Raw genomic sequence first — 16,476 nt, forward strand, 5'->3', positions numbered from 1 at the left:
TGATTCACTTACCAATTGGATTCTCAACGAATATCAATACCTCTTAAACTCAAGAGATCAATGAACAACCAGAAAATACTAAACAAAGAAAAAAACATCACAGCTTCATCTCTCATTCCCTCCCCCTCACCTCTCCATCATTCGTCTCCAGCTCCCAAAGCTCCACCCCTCCGCAACCCACTGCCGCCCCTCCGTCATCGTTGCTCTACCCAACTCAGCCTAATAGCTGTAGTGCAGTATTACCTGGAGACTTTTTTTTTTCTGCGGGGCCTTTCGGAGCGTCCCCGAATCATAGCGCTGGTGTTACTCATGTTCTTTTTTGGCTTCAACTACGGAGTAGCTTCAACGCCAAGAGCTTGTTCAGTATGGAAAGGGATTGGTATATGGAAGTTATTGATGAGACTAGGAATTCATCCAGAAATGCTTAAAATGGTATTTTCAAGGGTCAAAAGTTAAGCTCGTTTGTTTGGACTCCACAGTCATGGAAAGAGAAACTCGGTTCGTAACTTTGCTAGGGACCAGTTGCTATTATGAAGGTAGCCAGTCTACCGGTATTGCAACCCTACCCTATTAAACACGCCTTTGAACCCAAAATGCAAATCGTACCTCGCAGAGACACGCTCGCAGGCAGACAATCACTTTTGAAGATGAAAAGAAAACAACTCGTAAAAAAATAAAAGAAGGAAAGAAAGAAAGCTTCTTTCCAAGGTATTTCAGTAAAAGATCTTCATGTTCTTTTGCATCAAACTAGCAATCCTCTATCTTACTCCACCTATTGTACTCAAAATACTAAGACATTCACATCCAGATAGTCAAATGGTTACTTGCAAAGTAGAAAAAGAAAAATTATAAAAAAGTACTTTTATTTCAGAAAATATCAGTAAAGGAAAAATAAATAAACTCCATCAAGCGCCATCCTTTCAATCCTCTATTTTGCTCTCTTCCGTATCGTCTACGGAGCAGCATGTTTCCCGTCCAACCCCAACTCCATTGTAAAAAGATGAAAAGAAATAAGAGAAGGAAACCTAAATAAAAGAATAAAAGTTTCTTTGGGTATGATATTCCACTAATGGTATCCTCTTAAAAAAAAGATACATCAAGGAATTAACGTATCAAGAATAAATTGCGTCAAGTAGAAAGGAAAAGTTGTATCAAAATTCGCATCTCTTCATGAGTAGGAAGGAAAAAATTAATAGATAGTAAAATAGCTCTCCTCAGAGAGTAAAAAAAAACCTCCCCTATTACATTTCTTTTTTTATTCATTCTTTTTTTTTTATCGTCTATCAGCATCATCATCCCCGGATATGATTGACGAAATCCTTGTCCTGTCCACACTATGGTGCCTCCTCTCAACCTCAGGGCTACTCACAGGCGTCATGGGACGGTTAAAGGAAGGGTAAGGATACTGCTGCACGCCAGCCTTCCATGCCTCCTCCAACGCCTCCGGGGACGTGTTGTAGCCGTACTCACTGGCAATATGGTGCCAGAAGGCGCCACGGTGAGCGTCGTAGATGGCATGGAGACGTGGGAGGTCGACATGTGCCGGCATATCAGCCGCAGTCGACGGCAAAGGGAGAGGCATCGTCTCTCTTTGCGGTGGCAGAGATGGTGTTCTGTGATGGTAATGATGGTAATGGTTGTCATGGATGGGGGCAAACTCCTCAGCCACGCTGTGAGGACGCCATGCTGCTCGGTTGGCGGCGTATGCAGGGTCTTCAGGCATGGCTGCGGGTCTCGGCAGGATGATGTGCTGTCTGGCAGGGTCGCCACCGGACTCTGTAATTCTTGGAAGATAGTATTCCCGGCTAGATGTAGTCGACATCGAGCTGTCACTCTCATTCCTTCTGTGTGACACTCGTTTTCTGCGGAAAGTTGAAGAAGAGAGCGCTGCGGCATCCATTTCAGGCGAGAGGTCTGACATGGAAGACACCGAGCCTCTGTTTCGACGACCACGAGCACTGTTACGGACTAACTGGTGAAAATGCAGCCGACAAGCCAGCTCTGTCTTGTTAAGCTGATGAGCAATCTGCTTGTATGGCATTTTGTTTTCACGAGTCTGCATGAGGAATGCATCCTGAATATAAGTCAGCTTATTGCTACTCTCCAATTCGTATAGCATTGATTGCTTCAATTTACCTCTTGTTCACTCCATGCGCGTCCTCCGCGAGTCATTCTTCGGTTTCCAGAAGTCATTGTTGATGACATTGTTTATGACTGAGATATTGTTGTGTCCAAAATATGAGAAGGGTATTGCAGTCGCTTTATGCCAAACCAAAGCCTTTGCCACGTAATAATCCCCACAGAGGTCGTGGCAGTGTACAACCAACTGAATTTGATGCAAGCTTTTTATGAAAAATGAAAATGGCAAAAGTGAAAATGAAATTTTATCAGATTGCAATGTAAGTTCGTCTCAGAATAGTCCGGTCTAGATAGAGTATGGGGTATCCCGAACCAATGGCGCCCAGTGCCAAGCTAGTTGAAGTCAAGTGAATGAATGAATGAACTTTGTGAACCAGCCACAAAAGAACAAAATTAGAATATAGATGGAATAAAAATCGGAGTAAAGAAGCGAAAAATATGTTGACCCGAACGCCGAGGGATGCAACCAAATAAAAATATCAACTCGACAACAGAAGAGAGGAATAGGGAAACGGACGAGCGAGGGGGAATTGAGCAAGTATTAAAACCTGCTCAACTTCCTGCTGGCCCATTAGCCTCTTTGTGGTCCCCACGAAACAGACTTGCCCTGGCGGCTCTGGCGCCTTGGCAGGGGTCCCTGGTCCGGCTCTGTGAGATCTGAGTAGCCTGTGACACTTTTGAGGAGTCCTGTAACAGATTCCAACATAAGCATAACGTTCTGGCCTCTGATCTGTCCAGTGGAAGGGGTCTCCTAGGCATTGTTTCTTATGCAGCCCCGGTCAAGCAGGGTCTCGGGACGGCACTAAGAAACGCATTTCAAACATTCATGCACTTCTGGCACTTTGACCAAACGGCGTGTTTGAATTCCGATATATTAGTGCCGCCGTTCGATATGCGGGGCAGTGCAGTTGTGTGAAGATTGTTTGCTCTCTGTTAGTAGGAGCCGACAGTATGGCCCATGATCTGTCGATAGATTATGCCAAGAGTTGAATCATTCTCCATCTAGCAGTAGACGAAAGGAAAGGAGAAACAATTGAGATTCCAGCTCAAAGCACTCTCTTCTTCTCTGTTCACTCCAACAAGTCTATATCTCAATTGGGATCAGTCGAGCCACCCAAGCAAGGCTTCCTTTTACAGTATTAACGTCTCGTCTTTTCCCTTCTTCGCCCGGCTTCTCCTAGCCTTGAAGGACGCTTAGACCCGAGCTCGAGTCGTAACGATCGTCTCGGCCATCGTAGGAGATCACCATGCAAGGAGGCGGACGTCGCTGTTTGAAGACTGTTTCCCTTGTCGAAACAGGGAGACCGTTTCCTGAGGGCCAGTTGACCCCTTGTTCGGCTATCCCCATCGAAGTAAATAAAACAAGAAAAAAAGAAGTAAACAATATTAAATTGGGCGGGAAGTCGAGCAAGAGCTGACGCAATTGGGTGGCGCTGCGAACTGGGACCCACGATTTACGGGCCACGTCCAGTAGCTCGTCGTATACACAAGCATGACAAAATTCTCCGCTTAGGCCAGGATTTTAATGTGCTGGGGACAAAACTATGCTCAATACTGCGTGTAGTTACGCTTAGTTGGCCTTTTGTGTAATGGCCCGTAACCCACTGGTCTACACATCCCAAGCAAGCCTTGTATAAGAAAGTGCTGAGCCCTGCCAACGAAAAATCATTACGCCAAAAGGCAGGAAGAAAAAAAATGTATAAAAAGACGGAGGCTTCCTTTCCCCTTCTCGGCTATCGATTTCGTCGTTTCTCATTCCGGTAGCCGCCCTGCTTCAGGCTTCACAGTTGGCCGCCGGGCCTTGGTGCAGCCGCGTTTCAACTTGTGCTCGAAACGCGCTAACGACGGCTGGCGCTCCTCATATGAGTATCAGCCTTCCAGCTGTTGGCGCCTGGCCCGTTTTCTGTTTCACGCCAGCGCTTGCGATGGTGGCAGTTGTTTTATAAGGTGCATGATGAAGAGAAGAGAGAGGGAAACAAAAGAGAAACTGCCGGGGTGGATAAATGTTGCATCAACCATACGGGTTGCTCCTCTCCCGAGCATAGAACGAACCAAACATGTTCATGTCAAACTCGACGCTCGCCCCGGAAAAGACTATTTCCTTGTTGCCTGTCAACTTTACTTGCTCACACTCACTTATCTTGATATGGATAGCACGATCCATTGGAAACATGTATGGCATACCCAACCAGCCACCGCTGTCATGAGTAGGGCTGCGATTTCGAAACAAGGACAGAGTATGCACGTATTCATACCCAATGCTGTCTTGTCCCGCTGGTTCTCTCACCACGGGCCACCGCAGCATCGTCGCTACTATGCCCAGGGTAATCTGGAGAAAAGCGGGCGCAATTCATTTCCATGGGCTGCATCGCAGCCAATCTCGAGTTTCTCCCTAAGGAAGCTGGCAAGGGATCCTCCGGTTGACCGCGCGTGGCTAATGAGTAAACGCCAAATCACCCGGAATCGTATGACAAGCACGTTCGATCGGCTGCTTTTTCTGGGTTTAATCTCCTCTTCGATTTCCACCTTACCAATTAGTCCTTTTCTTGTTCTCTCTTTTCCTCCCTGCCAGTGCCAGCTCGTGGCGAGTAACTGTACTAGTACAATTCCATGTTGTGAAAGTTTATGCAATATCTGCAAAGCAATTGTATTATCACATGGAAGTAATGTGTGGTGAAATGACCCATTTGGGGGAGTGCATCTCGGCTAACCTCTCCGGCTGGTCATGTTCTTCCAGCGGATAATGCACCCTTTCGACGTCTTACTTGTAGATCTTTGCCAAGCATGGCTCCCCTTAATTGGATAGCACTGCCGCGTAGGATGCGAATAGACGGGCAGATATCAAGACAGGCAGTCAAACAGACCGATAAGAGCAGAACTGAGCAGCTCATGAATCAGGCAGACCGGCTCGGCGCGGCGTGCGCTGGAATCCGCCGCTCAGCGACACGGTCGATATGATTAATCACACCAGCCGCCCCCTAGCATCTGCTGGGCTTCGTCCAATAACGCAAGAGGAACGCTCCATCTCCTCATATCTGAGTTATTGGAGCATCTGCATGTCTTTTCGTATGTTCCGCTCGGCCACTTCGATTGGCCGACAACTGCTCGGTGTAAGCGATGTCGCCTGTGCCATATAGAGCATTTGGCATAGTACCCTCTTGGCGATGCTCCATTTGATAAGGCAGGTCGATTTATACTTTCCCTAAAGCGCTCGCATGTGCAGTAGCCTACCCTATAATTGTTTGTTGGCTGAAGCATTCATCAGGCGAGAATATTGAAAGTCCAATATTGATTGAATATATGCAGCATTTGCGTTTGCACCTGCATCTCGTACTGCATTGGTATTGGCTAGCGGAGTATTTCCCTTTCAGGTTTGTTTGGTAATCTACGCTGCTCATAACGGCAACTGGAGCAAGTCTCCGGATAAATCGCATTCCCCTAAAGAGCAGTGTCCAGCTGCCCAAGTCCAACCCCAGCCAGAGGCCTGCCGGAATTAAAGATGGATGCCCAAATGATCCCCCCGTGGACGTATATTGCAAGTGCGGAGACTGGGAGATTCATCTGCTCGCTCGCTCCCGTACCTTATTTGGCTGGCTCTACGGAGTAGACGGGGTGCGTAAAAGCCCGTATATTAAAAGATAAGTCTGCTGGTGAGGTGTTGGCACCGAGCCTAGGTAGCAGTACTGTGCAAGGTATCACTGCCGCATCGTCTTCCCCGTCCCATCGCCCTTCAGCACGATAAACCCATGGAATGAATCGAGCGCCTTGATCTCCCTAGAACGAATCGGATTTTATTCCCATGCAAACGTAGCCACATTAACTGCCAAAAGACTCGCGTCCTCCACCCCAAGGGCGAGGTACAATCGCCACAAGTCACCCCAAGCTCCTGATGAAGGTCGAGACACCTAGATCTGGACAAGGCATGTACAAGGTGGAGCCGCGGACGTGGCCAGCGATGCGGCCCTAGCCTGACCAGCCCAGCCAAAGGTATCGAGTACATGGCGGCGAGGTATGATGGCGATTTGCAGTTCGCGCGAGCAGAGGCGGCGGCGCTGCAGGGGTTGGGCGGGATGGGCGCATTCTGGAAGATTGGCAGCACAAGGCGCTCAACACGGCACGGTATCGATTTCTTGTTGACTGTTTTTGTTGTTTGTTGTGACTCTAGCCCGAATGTCGTGGATCCTGCGGTGATGGCGCAGCTTGAGGCTGTTTGGCAGCTCGTACAAGGGCCGATTCCACGCAAGGCTTTGTGTAGAAAAGAAGAAGGCTGGCTGCCTATCCTCTGCCTGCCATTCCCAGGTTCCCCAGAGAGGCCATCGCGTATCACATCACCGGTGCGTTGCTTTTGCGCTTGTTGATGCATGGCATAGCATGGCATGGCATGGCATGGCCAGAGTGCGGCCAACCGCCGGCGGCCAACCAATTGCGCGCAATCGCCGCAGTCTCCGCTTTTTGCTCATGCCCTTCATCTGGAGACAGGGAAAGCCTTGGTTGCCTAAGCGAACGGCGGGAGAGTAATATAGAAGGGATTTTGTTAAATGAGATGGATTGGAGAAGAGGCTGTGAGGACAGATTGATCATCAGCTTGTTGCGTCAATTACTGGGATTCTTCATTTTGTTAATTTCCTCGATAATAAAAATAGAAAGAAGGCACAAAGAAGCTGCTGCGAATGCTGTATCCAGGTAGGTACTTTCCTCCGCTAAAATGGATAGTGCAAAGTATCTGGTACCAATGGCGTAGTCGCTTGTCCATGGCTGCCGAATACGACACGCCATGATCTCAAACTTTGGTAATTTGCAGGCAATATAATGTTGAGTCTTTAGAGTTGCTGCCTTTTGCAATTAATTTCCAATAATTAAGCCCTACTACTTAACAATTTGTGCCACGGTTGCCTTTTCTTACCTGCCTCCTACGCATTTCAATGCTAGTACAACAGCCACTATTTGCAGCCACTAATTGCAGCCACTAATTGCAGCCACTAATGACCAAGTTTGTAGATTGGTGAGGGATGGATCGGGTTGAGCATCCCTCGTACCTTGTACACGCCTGGATGCAACTCCATGTACTCCCGCCACAGGTACCGCCTACCTTGGCCCTGCTCCCGCGCCGCTCCTTGTACTCGCCGCTCCATTACACATGAACGCATCCAATTTGTGGCCCCGGCCCGCCCATTGGCTGCACGGCGAAATGAGTGGCTGGAGCGGCAGGTGCGCAGCCCAATTTGCAGCGCCAACGCGTAGGCGTTCTCAGCCGCTGATTGGATGGCGCCATGTGCCCCAGCAGTTCCCAACAGCTGCTGCGCTCGCGTTCCAATTTCTTTTATCGGAAGTTGGCTCCTCACTGTATGCAGGTGCTGCTCACTTCTGACTGTAACTGTGACTGTGCGAGGCCAGCAGCAGGCCGCTAGTACAGGTACGTGCAAGTACGAGAGCGTGTCGGAAGTGACGGGGACGAGAGGGAAGAACCGGTACGAGCTGCTGCGTCCCGGTGCCCGCGCCCAGATGCTCTGCTTGTCTATCTGTCTTCAAGGTGAGCAGCAGTAGGTTTGCTTGGTGCTAGTCGAGTCGAGCTCTAGAGCTGCATGAGTGATGCATGTATGTACTAAATGGATGTACTCGTATACGTATCGGGTGCTGTGTACCGTATACCGACCGACTAGCATCGCGTCCTTGTACTCTCGTATCCTGTAGCCCGTACCGTGCGTTGCCGAGCAGGAGCCAAGGGAGGGCAGGCGCTGGAGGCCTGTGCTTCGCCGCAACCTGCTGCGGATTCCCGCGCGAGCTGCGACAAGGCAGTCCACCGTTGCGTTCTGAAACCGGACACTGTATGCTGTGCAACGCAATGCCTGAGGGAGACAGTGTGGATATGGAGACCATAGTGTGAGTGACGCACTGTCACGCCCCTCCCTGCGCCCCGGTCTCAATCGCGCCGCAGCATCGCCGTACCGGTACCTGCACGCCCCTCGACGCACACCTCGAGATTGCAAGCAGGGACGCAGCAGCGACGGTACCGCGACATGTCGAGTTGCACCTCGTCGGTGGATCCCACCCACAGAGCCAAGCTTTTCTTCTCTTTTGCGCTCCGGCCGACCTTCTCCCTTCTCCCTCCCCAAAACAGACCCGACCCAGTCGCAGTCCCAGTCCAAAACATCTACTTCTTCCCCCCAGAAAAAAAAAGAAAAAAACCCAACCGAGTTACTTGGGCTCCAAGTACTGCTCGACCTTCCACCCCCGAGCTTGGGACTTTGCGAGCACTTGAAGCTGAACCCGACCTGACCTGACCTGGCCATCGCAAGCTTGCGCTGCACGTCTGGGCCGCGGATCCACAGCCTGGAACAGCTTCTCGCAACGACCGACTTGTTTGCTGCGACCTGAGCTGCAGAGTGCCGACACGAGCAGACGAGGCATATCGCGTGCGTAACGAGCTGCGTGCGTGCGTTGCGTTGCGTGTCCGCAGAAAAACACACTGGGGCGACTTACGTACCGGCTACACGCCATTGCAGGCCGACTCCCACTCACTCCCACTCCCGCTACGCTACCACTTGCCTTGCTCCAGTCGCACCGCACACGCTTTTCGGATCCCACGCATCTGCTGCTTGTCCAGTAGTATTACCACCTTGCTTTGATATTGCGGCCGCCAGCCCTCCAACGCACCGCGAACGACTGTTTTGCACTTATCCGCCCACGACCAAACCCTGGCCGATCCGCGTCTTCGCAGCTCTCTCTCCGGAGTACCGGGCAGTACCACTGCATCATTCGCCCTGCCTCTCCCGGCGTCGAGCCAACCAACATCCGTCGTACGTTGATGCTTCCTTTTTTCTCTCAATTTTGTCAATTTTTTTTTACCCTGGCTTCTGTCTGGGTTTACCGTCTGTCTGTCTGTCTATTTGTCCATCTGTCTACCTACCTACCTACCTATCCATCTGTCCGTGTGTCTGTACTTCCCTCCACCATCCTCATCATTATTGGCCACCCTTTCGTCACTCCCGCCCAGCGTCTTCTCTTCAGGTCGAGTTGCGTCGAGTCAAGGCCAAGCCAAGCCAAGTCTGGCCAAAGCCAACCGCTCAGCCAGCAGCTGGGATTGGCACAGAGCTAAGCTGAGCCTTGTCAGCACATCCATCCATCCTCACGCCGAGTCTCGTCCACGCAGATTTGAATTACTGACCCCCCCAACTCGCTCCCGTTCCCTCTTATTGCCAGCCCAATTAATCCCTCTTGGCCGGTTTTCAATTCGCCGTCTGCACCCGTCACAATAGTAACCCAAGCCCACCGTCGCCTCGGCTTCGGATCTGCCCCTAACCAACACTTTTTGCTGCCCCCCCACTAAGACGCAACTTTACTCTCTCGCGGCAAAACTTGTACTTTGCTAGCTACATCATTCCCCCAAGCCATCAGTCCACCACGCGTCTCAGTCGAGCCTTCACCTTTTTTTATTATAAATATTTTTTTTCTTTTTTCCCCAATTCGCCCCCTCCACGGCCTTTTTCGGTGCCACTGCGGCTACAAGTACTTTGTTGATCCAAGTGGTCTTGCACTACTTTGGCGAATTGTGCAACCTGACCCTTTCGGCCCCCAGCTTTGCTCTTTGGTTGACCAAGGAAAAAAAAGCCGAGCCAGTCTTGTCCAAGTCGGATGCTTTAGGCAACATTGACCTACATTGATTGCCTCGCCCGTAAGGACTTCCTCTCTCTCTTCCCCCCTTGCTCCCTCTTCGCCGGCTTCTTCACCTTGTGCCCTCGCAACTGTCCGTCCAGCTTCGACGGGGATGCTTTGTGTGTTCCCATTGTTGATGCGCCAGTGCCCGGATTCATGCTTCTTGGCCTGCGTCGCGTCGTGCCGTTGCAGTTCTTGAGACGGCATCAGTTGGAGCTTGGCTCTACGCGTGCCTGCGCGTAAGCGGTGCTTGAGCAGCAGAAAAAGACAGACAGACAGACAACCCCTCTCTATATTTTCCTCGTTTATTTTTTTTTTCTTATTTTTTTTTTATCCTGCGGTCGACAGCCTTGTCGAGCCCTGGACGCGCCGCGTGCGACAGTCTCTCCGTCTAGAGAGCAGAAAAAACCACGCGCGGGCACTTTTTTTCTCTTTGCTACATCCTGAAATCCTCTTTAATTCCGCGAAAAGCTTAAAAAGAGACACGAGATCGTTACTGACCTTGTTCGCGTGCGCTATCCTCAGATCATGCAGCAGTGGCAAGTCGGCCCCGTGCCGGACTACGTCTACTCCAACTCCCCCCACCCGTCCAACGACATGCAGTAAGTACTCGATCTCCTTGTTCCTGGTACATTGCCATGCGCCGTCGACCATGACCCAAGGGCCTCACGCTGGCCGGGTCGCCGCCTCTGTGCCGCCATCGACGATCTCCCGGGCTTTGCACCAATCTTTCTTTGCTGCTGTTTTTGTTATTTTTACACCTCTCCCCCAGTCGTGGCATCACCGGCCGGCAGACAAACGAAATGCTGTACCACCGTCTGCCTCTTGTTGATACCTTCTATAACTTCGCCCGCTGTGCTGTGCCTGGCGCAACGATGGCCCTCTTCTCCCTCTCCCCGCTTCCCACACCCCGGCCCCCCATCTCGAGGGCGCCTTTTCCTATACCATGCATAGTTCCATGCCATGCCATGATGATTCCCCTCCCCCGCCAGCGAGTCTGCTAACCGGGGTGCCTCGAACAGTAACCATCCTTACCCGGCCGATATGCGTCGCAACGAGCAGCAGCGCATGGAGTTTCCCTACGGCGCCCAGCCTAATATGGCTGCGCAGCAGCAACATCACCCAACGCCAGTCCAGCCGCCCATGAGCGTATCGCAGCAGCCGCCAAATGGCCCGCCGTCCCAGCAGCAGACGCCGACTCAGCAGCCCTCGGTCCAGCCTAATGCCCGTCCTAGGAAGCGACCGGCTCAAAACGCTGCCCCTTCACCCGCCACGGCCGCCGCTCCACCTCCCGTGCCCCCGGTCCAGGGTCAGCCTCCGGCGCCCACGCCGCCCGCTCCTCAAGCCGCTCCTCCTTCGCAGCCACCGCCTGCTGCGACTGAGGATGCAAACGCTGCCGCCGCTGCCGTGCCTCCTCCTGCCAAGAAGAGCCGGACCAACACGCCTTGGACCCCTCAAGAAGAGCTGCGGTTGAAGCAGATGCGAGATGCCGGAAACAGCTGGGCCGAGATTGCCAAGGTATGTATAATTATGAAAAAAGAACAAAGAAAGATCTGGAAGAGAAAGGAGAAGCTAACTCATATCCACAGACCTTCCCCACAAGAACAGAGGGCTCCGTCAAGAAGCACTGGTACAAGGACATGCACTATGCTGAGTTTGCCGAAGACGAAGTAAGTAATGACCTGGTTCCAATATTGATGTCTCATTGATTGATCAGTCTCTTCAGAGCCAGGCGTTGTTGAATGCTATAAAAGAGTATGAGAACAACAAGTGGAAGGTGATTGGGCAAAAAGTTGGAAAACCAGCAAAGGTACGTTCCCCTCCTGATTATTTTCTATAGTGGCAGAAAGATTCGGGTACTAACTTTGTGCAGGCCTGTGAGCAGTATGCAAAGGAGCATTTTCCAGGTATGCTTACAGTCTTTGGCCGGTAGGGGTTAACCGCAACGATCGAGGTCCCGCTAACTCTCATACAGATCTCTTTGGCAATCCCAAGGGGAGATGAACTCGACGTGATTGCTCACCAGCGCCCTAGCCTGACCAATGCTCCTGGCCGGGCTGTTCGACGATCGTAATCTTCTACCTAGAGGTCGTCTTTTATTTTATTTTGGTCTTTGATAGCACATGGGCTCTGGAGAGCAATAAAAAAAGAAAAATTCGAAAAAAAATCAACACGCTATGGAGAAGGAGGAAACCAGTTTATCTTTGTTTATTATTCTTTTTCGGTCTTTTATGTGTCGCAAGGGCTTCCAGTTAATAACTCCAGATGCAAATCTCTGAAGAAAAGCAAGGGAACAACAGTAAGGAGTACGGCCGGGTTTTCCGCTACTTCGTTAATGGGCAAAACATGGTTTTGTCATTATTTTCACTTTATTTTTTTTCTTTCACTTTTTTTGCCTCCCAACTCTTTTCTCCTTATTTTCTTTAGTCTTACAATTTTTTTTTTGCCCTTTTCCCCTTTATTGTTATTGCCGGGCTTAGAGATATGTGTGTGCGTTTCTTTTTGCGTTTGCTGGGCGGGAGTAAATCAGTGGGCGGTCTTGGCTGGCGTTGGTGACGGGGTTTTGTCGTCTTTTCTCTCTGCCTGTGCGTGATTTGAGAAAATACGGCTCCGTGGCCCATGGCCTCATGACCACCCAATACCCCCCTTTCTCTTTTCATTATTTTCTCTTTTTCTTCTACAACGATACCTACCGGGTGGATGAGAGCGGTGGTGTTCTACGGGATGAGATGATGGAGAAGAGAATATATGGCGAGGCCAGGGCGGTCAACAATGACGGATTTCCCGGGACGGAGCTACTGGAGGATATAAAGCAAGCAGCCTTTGCCTTGATGGCTGGGGATGCAGAAGACTGTCGCTTATAAGAGGGGATAACTATACCCGAAGCAGATGTTTTTTCTTTTTTCCTTTTATTCGATTTTTATCATTATAATATGAAGTTCATTTCGTCAAGAATGGTGTCTTGGAATAACTGGCAACTGCATACGCAGGGTGGCCCGTGTATCAGAAGGCTCTATATGAAGTAGGCGGTGTGTATATCAGATGGAGCTTGTGATGTGTACTTGAGAGGCCTGTACAGATGGTACAACGGAGTATACGCCCGCTGGAAGTACAGCCGTTAGTGGCCTCACTTACCCCTGTTTGGTGATACATGGGCGACTCGTAGAGGTAGAGAAAACATCGCTGGTATGCATACCCCGTCGCTGCGTACCTGGTAGTGCAGCGCCACGCGCGCGTGGTTGACACTAGATCCCGGGGCCTTGCTCCGGTTTATTCGGAGATGGGGCTGCTACACATGACCTGCTTACAGGTTAGGCAGGTATCTGACTAGTAGGCATGTACGTATCTACAAGTAGAGGATAGGGAGACGAGCTGGGCAGCGTCGGCCACTGGTTACGCGAGATGCTGGGTCTTGGGAGGCATGTAGACGAGATATTGGAACTTGAATCGTCGCTGTGATACCTCAATATATTGGCGTCTTAATCGCAGCGGAGTTTTGTTTCCCCTGTGCCAGCATGCATGTCCTGGGACGCTGATGTAGCTGTACTACCACGTGCCTTGTAGGCGCAGAGGGAGTGCAGTACTGCAGCTAAATCGACGACATTGACTCTACTATTTTCTAGAGGGTGTTTCCGATCTCGACGATGGACGTCTAGCCCCATGTCTGCTTCAGCCCTACGAGATCCAGCGGGAAGAAGGGGACAAAAGCTAGAGGGCAAGGTACATCCCTTGCCCATGTATGGATGCATCGACGCTTGTTATGAGAGGTACTTGAGCTTGCAAGATCGTGGTGGAGGGAAAAGGTATCGTGTACGAAAAGGGGGTACAAGCTACCAGGTAAGCGCTAGCGGCAGCGGTAGAGGAAAAAGCAATTCAGGTGTCGCTACGGAACGTCGTTTGGCGTGAACCCCTCCCCGCGCTAACGTTAAGCGCAGTTTATGCTAGGTACCCTCTGTACCCTCTGTAGGGGGTCTTGACACTGACAGTGGACTCGCGCTTTTCTTTTTTTTACTGGAGCTTGGGCGATAAGATAAGACGTGGGAATTTTTTTTTCTTCCTCGTCCTCTTGTAGTGATAAGGCGATAAAGCAGAGGTAGTGTTTGCATACATACCAACACCCTCAGTCTCTGAGATTTAATCTTTCCACTAGACAATTGAACGATTGTCATTATAAAAGGCAAACATGAAGCGAAAGCTCAACGAAAACGACGTGCCGACCTCGGCTGCTGCGCCCGAAGCTGAGAAGCAGAACGAGACAGCGAAGACATCCGCAGATGATGAAGCAACCTTTGCAGACCTCGGACTCGATGCTCGACTGGTGCAGGCTGTTGCAGAGCAGGGATTCCTGAAGCCCACGCTGGTGCAGCGCAAGGCGATTCCTCTGGCGCTGGATGGAAAGGATGTGCTGTGCAAGGCCAAGACGGGATCTGGCAAGACGGCGGCGTATGTGCTGCCTGTGCTGGCTGGCATTCTGAAGAAGAAGAGTGTATGTTGAAGAATTCACAAAAGAAGTGACAAATAATGTTGCTTTGAAGCCGACAAGTCGCTAATTTTTACTGCTATAGGTCGATTCTACGGCTGCCACGACGGCTCTGATTCTGGTTCCCACTCGAGAACTTGCCGACCAAGTCTTCAAGTCGATTGAGCTCTTCTCCGCCTTTTGCGCCAAGGAGGTCCGTGCCGTGAAGCTGACCGACAAACTCACCGACGCCGTGCAGCGTTCTCTGCTTTCTACCTCTCCCGATATTGTCATCTCGACGCCCGCGCGAGCCTGGCACAATGTCAATGGCAATTCGTCGGCCCTGGTGCTGGACAAGCTGTCATATCTAGTCCTGGACGAGGCCGATCTTCTCTTGTCATATGGATATAGCGAGGATTTGGAGAATCTGTCGTGGTCTATTCCCAAGAGCATTCAGACAACTATGATGAGTGCTACGTTGACGACTGAGGTGGATTCTTTGAAGAAGATTTTCTATCGCGAGCAGCAGCCTGAGTTGTTGGATTTGGAAGAGCCTGATGCGGAGGGCGAGGGTGTTACGCAGTTGGTGACAAAGTAAGTTTTCTTTCTTCCTCTGGCATACCATAATGATACTAACATTGGCTACAGGTGTGGTGAGGACGAAAAGTTTCTGCTGATTTACGTCATCTTCAAGCTCCAGCTGGTTAAAGGCAAATGCATCATTTTCGTTGCCGATATCGATCGATGCTACCGCCTGAAGCTCTATTTTGAACAGTTTGGTATCCGAAGCTGTATCTTGAACTCAGAGTTGCCCGTAAACTCCAGAATCCACGTGGTGGAGGAGTTCAACCGCAACGTCTACGACATCATCATTGCCTCTGACGAGAAGGAGGTTCTTGGTAACGAGGAAAAGGCAGAGGAAGAGCAAGAGGATGAAGAAAACGAGGGCGAGTCCAAGGAGTCTCGACCTAAGAAGAAGCGGAAGGCTGCCAAGGGAGATGTGGAATATGGTGTTTCTCGAGGCATTGACTTCAAAAACGTCGCAGCGGTAATCAACTTTGATCTTCCCACATCCGCCTCGTCGTACACACACAGAATAGGCCGTACAGCACGAGCTGGCCGTACAGGCATGGCACTGTCCTTTGTCGTTCCTAAGGATCTCTACAAAAAGCACATTTATACGTCCATCCCTAGTGCGGAGAATGACGAGAAGATTTTGGCGAGAATCACAAAGCAGCAGGCGAAGAAGGGCAAAGAGCTGGCACCATACGACTTCAACAAGGACCAGGTGGATGCTTTCAGATACCGAATGAACGATGCGCTGCGTGCGGTGACAAAGGTGGCGATCCGAGAGGCGCGAACGAGGGAGCTGCGTCAGGAGCTGTTGAAGAGCGAGAAGCTGAAGAGGTGAGTTTTTGATGAATATTCACAACAGTTGACTATAAGAGGACACGATGCTAATCATTATTTTTCGGACAGATACTTTGAAGAGAACCCCACAGAGATGAACCATCTCCGCCACGACGGCGAGTTAAGAACGGCCAGACAGCAGGCCCATCTCAAGCACGTGCCGGACTATCTTTTGCCCAAGGAGGGCCGACAGAGCATTGCAGCGGGAGATATTGGCTTCGTGCCGCTGAAGAAGCATGATAGACGCGCGGGAACCAAGAGAAAAGCAGGCGGCAAGAGAAGAGTTGGTACGCGAAAGGGAGATCCGTTGAAGACGTTTAAGGCGAGACGGAAGACGAAATAAGGGAATAAAAATGAGAGAATGAGCGTTTGAAATGGCGGCATTTTTTTAATATGAATGTTGGTTCTTTTTTTGTTGGAGTGGAATGATGGAGCGATGCGGCAGTGGCTGCGTATATAATGCGTTTTACATATAATACATATATATATTGCCTTGTGATTTCTTTTACGATTTCTAGTTGTAGGGTGATGAAGTGCATGTGTAGAAATGGAATGATGCATGTGAGAGACTGAATGCATCGACGTTGGCGCATATACTGATTGATGTTTAATAATTGAGCCGTATGGATTCTTCTAGACGTTATCCAAAGATAGCCTTGAGCAATTTGGAGGTAGCCTCGAAGCATTCCGCTACTCCCTTGTTACAGGTAGATGCTGTACCTAATATGTTAGCTAAAACGATGGATACTTTGGTATGTAGGTCTTGGGTGTGCATATCACATTGACGTGGAAGAAGCTCATACGATTGCAACAAT

General features: G+C 50.3%; 5 protein-coding genes across 5 annotated transcripts; 3 read left to right on the forward strand and 2 right to left on the reverse strand.

The window, feature by feature from the left end:
- Nucleotides 1-1,273: 1,273 nt before the first annotated feature.
- Nucleotides 1,274-2,193, reverse strand: GGI43DRAFT_386401 (uncharacterized protein; the record flags this gene model as incomplete). Its single annotated transcript, XM_083203790.1, has 2 exons — nucleotides 1,274-2,074; nucleotides 2,137-2,193. 2 exons carry the CDS (start codon nucleotides 2,191-2,193, stop codon nucleotides 1,274-1,276), a joined length of 858 nt encoding a protein of 285 aa, XP_083057885.1.
- Nucleotides 2,194-3,788: 1,595 nt separating this feature from the next.
- GGI43DRAFT_132945 (uncharacterized protein) lies at nucleotides 3,789-4,956 on the forward strand. Its single transcript, XM_083199199.1, has one exon. The coding sequence runs from the start codon at nucleotides 4,091-4,093 to the stop codon at nucleotides 4,814-4,816; it is 726 nt and encodes a 241-aa protein (XP_083057886.1). The 5' UTR covers nucleotides 3,789-4,090; the 3' UTR covers nucleotides 4,817-4,956.
- A 661-nt stretch (nucleotides 4,957-5,617) lies between these two features.
- Nucleotides 5,618-6,624, reverse strand: GGI43DRAFT_132981 (uncharacterized protein). Its single transcript, XM_083199200.1, has one exon. It carries the CDS (start codon nucleotides 6,515-6,517, stop codon nucleotides 5,870-5,872), a length of 648 nt encoding a protein of 215 aa, XP_083057887.1. The 5' UTR covers nucleotides 6,518-6,624; the 3' UTR covers nucleotides 5,618-5,869.
- A 3,511-nt stretch (nucleotides 6,625-10,135) lies between these two features.
- Nucleotides 10,136-11,997, forward strand: GGI43DRAFT_133028 (SANT/Myb-like DNA-binding domain-containing protein). Its single transcript, XM_083199201.1, has 6 exons — nucleotides 10,136-10,394; nucleotides 10,785-11,310; nucleotides 11,382-11,462; nucleotides 11,519-11,602; nucleotides 11,666-11,721; nucleotides 11,788-11,997. Exons 1-6 carry the CDS (start codon nucleotides 10,321-10,323, stop codon nucleotides 11,864-11,866), a joined length of 900 nt encoding a protein of 299 aa, XP_083057888.1. The 5' UTR covers nucleotides 10,136-10,320; the 3' UTR covers nucleotides 11,867-11,997.
- Nucleotides 11,998-13,307: 1,310 nt separating this feature from the next.
- Nucleotides 13,308-16,160, forward strand: GGI43DRAFT_412268 (ATP-dependent DNA/RNA helicase). Its single transcript, XM_083206822.1, has 4 exons — nucleotides 13,308-14,278; nucleotides 14,358-14,845; nucleotides 14,900-15,658; nucleotides 15,731-16,160. The coding sequence occupies exons 1-4, from the start codon at nucleotides 13,976-13,978 to the stop codon at nucleotides 16,002-16,004; spliced, it is 1,824 nt and encodes a 607-aa protein (XP_083057889.1). The 5' UTR covers nucleotides 13,308-13,975; the 3' UTR covers nucleotides 16,005-16,160.
- The last annotated feature ends 316 nt before the right edge of the window (nucleotides 16,161-16,476 follow it).

This window comes from Trichoderma evansii (assembly GCF_050947405.1).
Source record: "Trichoderma evansii strain SZMC 28006 chromosome Unknown GGI43scaffold_19, whole genome shotgun sequence".
NCBI lineage: Eukaryota > Fungi > Ascomycota > Sordariomycetes > Hypocreales > Hypocreaceae > Trichoderma > Trichoderma evansii.

Coding starts and splice junctions, on each gene's coding strand:
- GGI43DRAFT_132945 (XM_083199199.1), top strand. CDS start 4,091: ATGATGAAGAGAAGAGAGAGGGAAACAAAAGAGAAACTGCCGGGGTGG.
- GGI43DRAFT_133028 (XM_083199201.1), top strand. CDS start 10,321: ATGCAGCAGTGGCAAGTCGGCCCCGTGCCGGACTACGTCTACTCCAAC. Junction 10,395..10,784: donor CACCCGTCCAACGACATGCA/GTAAGTACTCGA, acceptor CTCCCCCGCCAG/CGAGTCTGCTAACCGGGGTG. Junction 11,463..11,518: donor CTGAGTTTGCCGAAGACGAA/GTAAGTAATGAC, acceptor CAGTCTCTTCAG/AGCCAGGCGTTGTTGAATGC.
- GGI43DRAFT_412268 (XM_083206822.1), top strand. CDS start 13,976: ATGAAGCGAAAGCTCAACGAAAACGACGTGCCGACCTCGGCTGCTGCG. Junction 14,279..14,357: donor GCATTCTGAAGAAGAAGAGT/GTATGTTGAAGA, acceptor TTACTGCTATAG/GTCGATTCTACGGCTGCCAC. Junction 15,659..15,730: donor AAGAGCGAGAAGCTGAAGAG/GTGAGTTTTTGA, acceptor TTTTTCGGACAG/ATACTTTGAAGAGAACCCCA.
- GGI43DRAFT_132981 (XM_083199200.1), bottom strand. CDS start 6,517: ATGCCATGCTATGCCATGCATCAACAAGCGCAAAAGCAACGCACCGGT.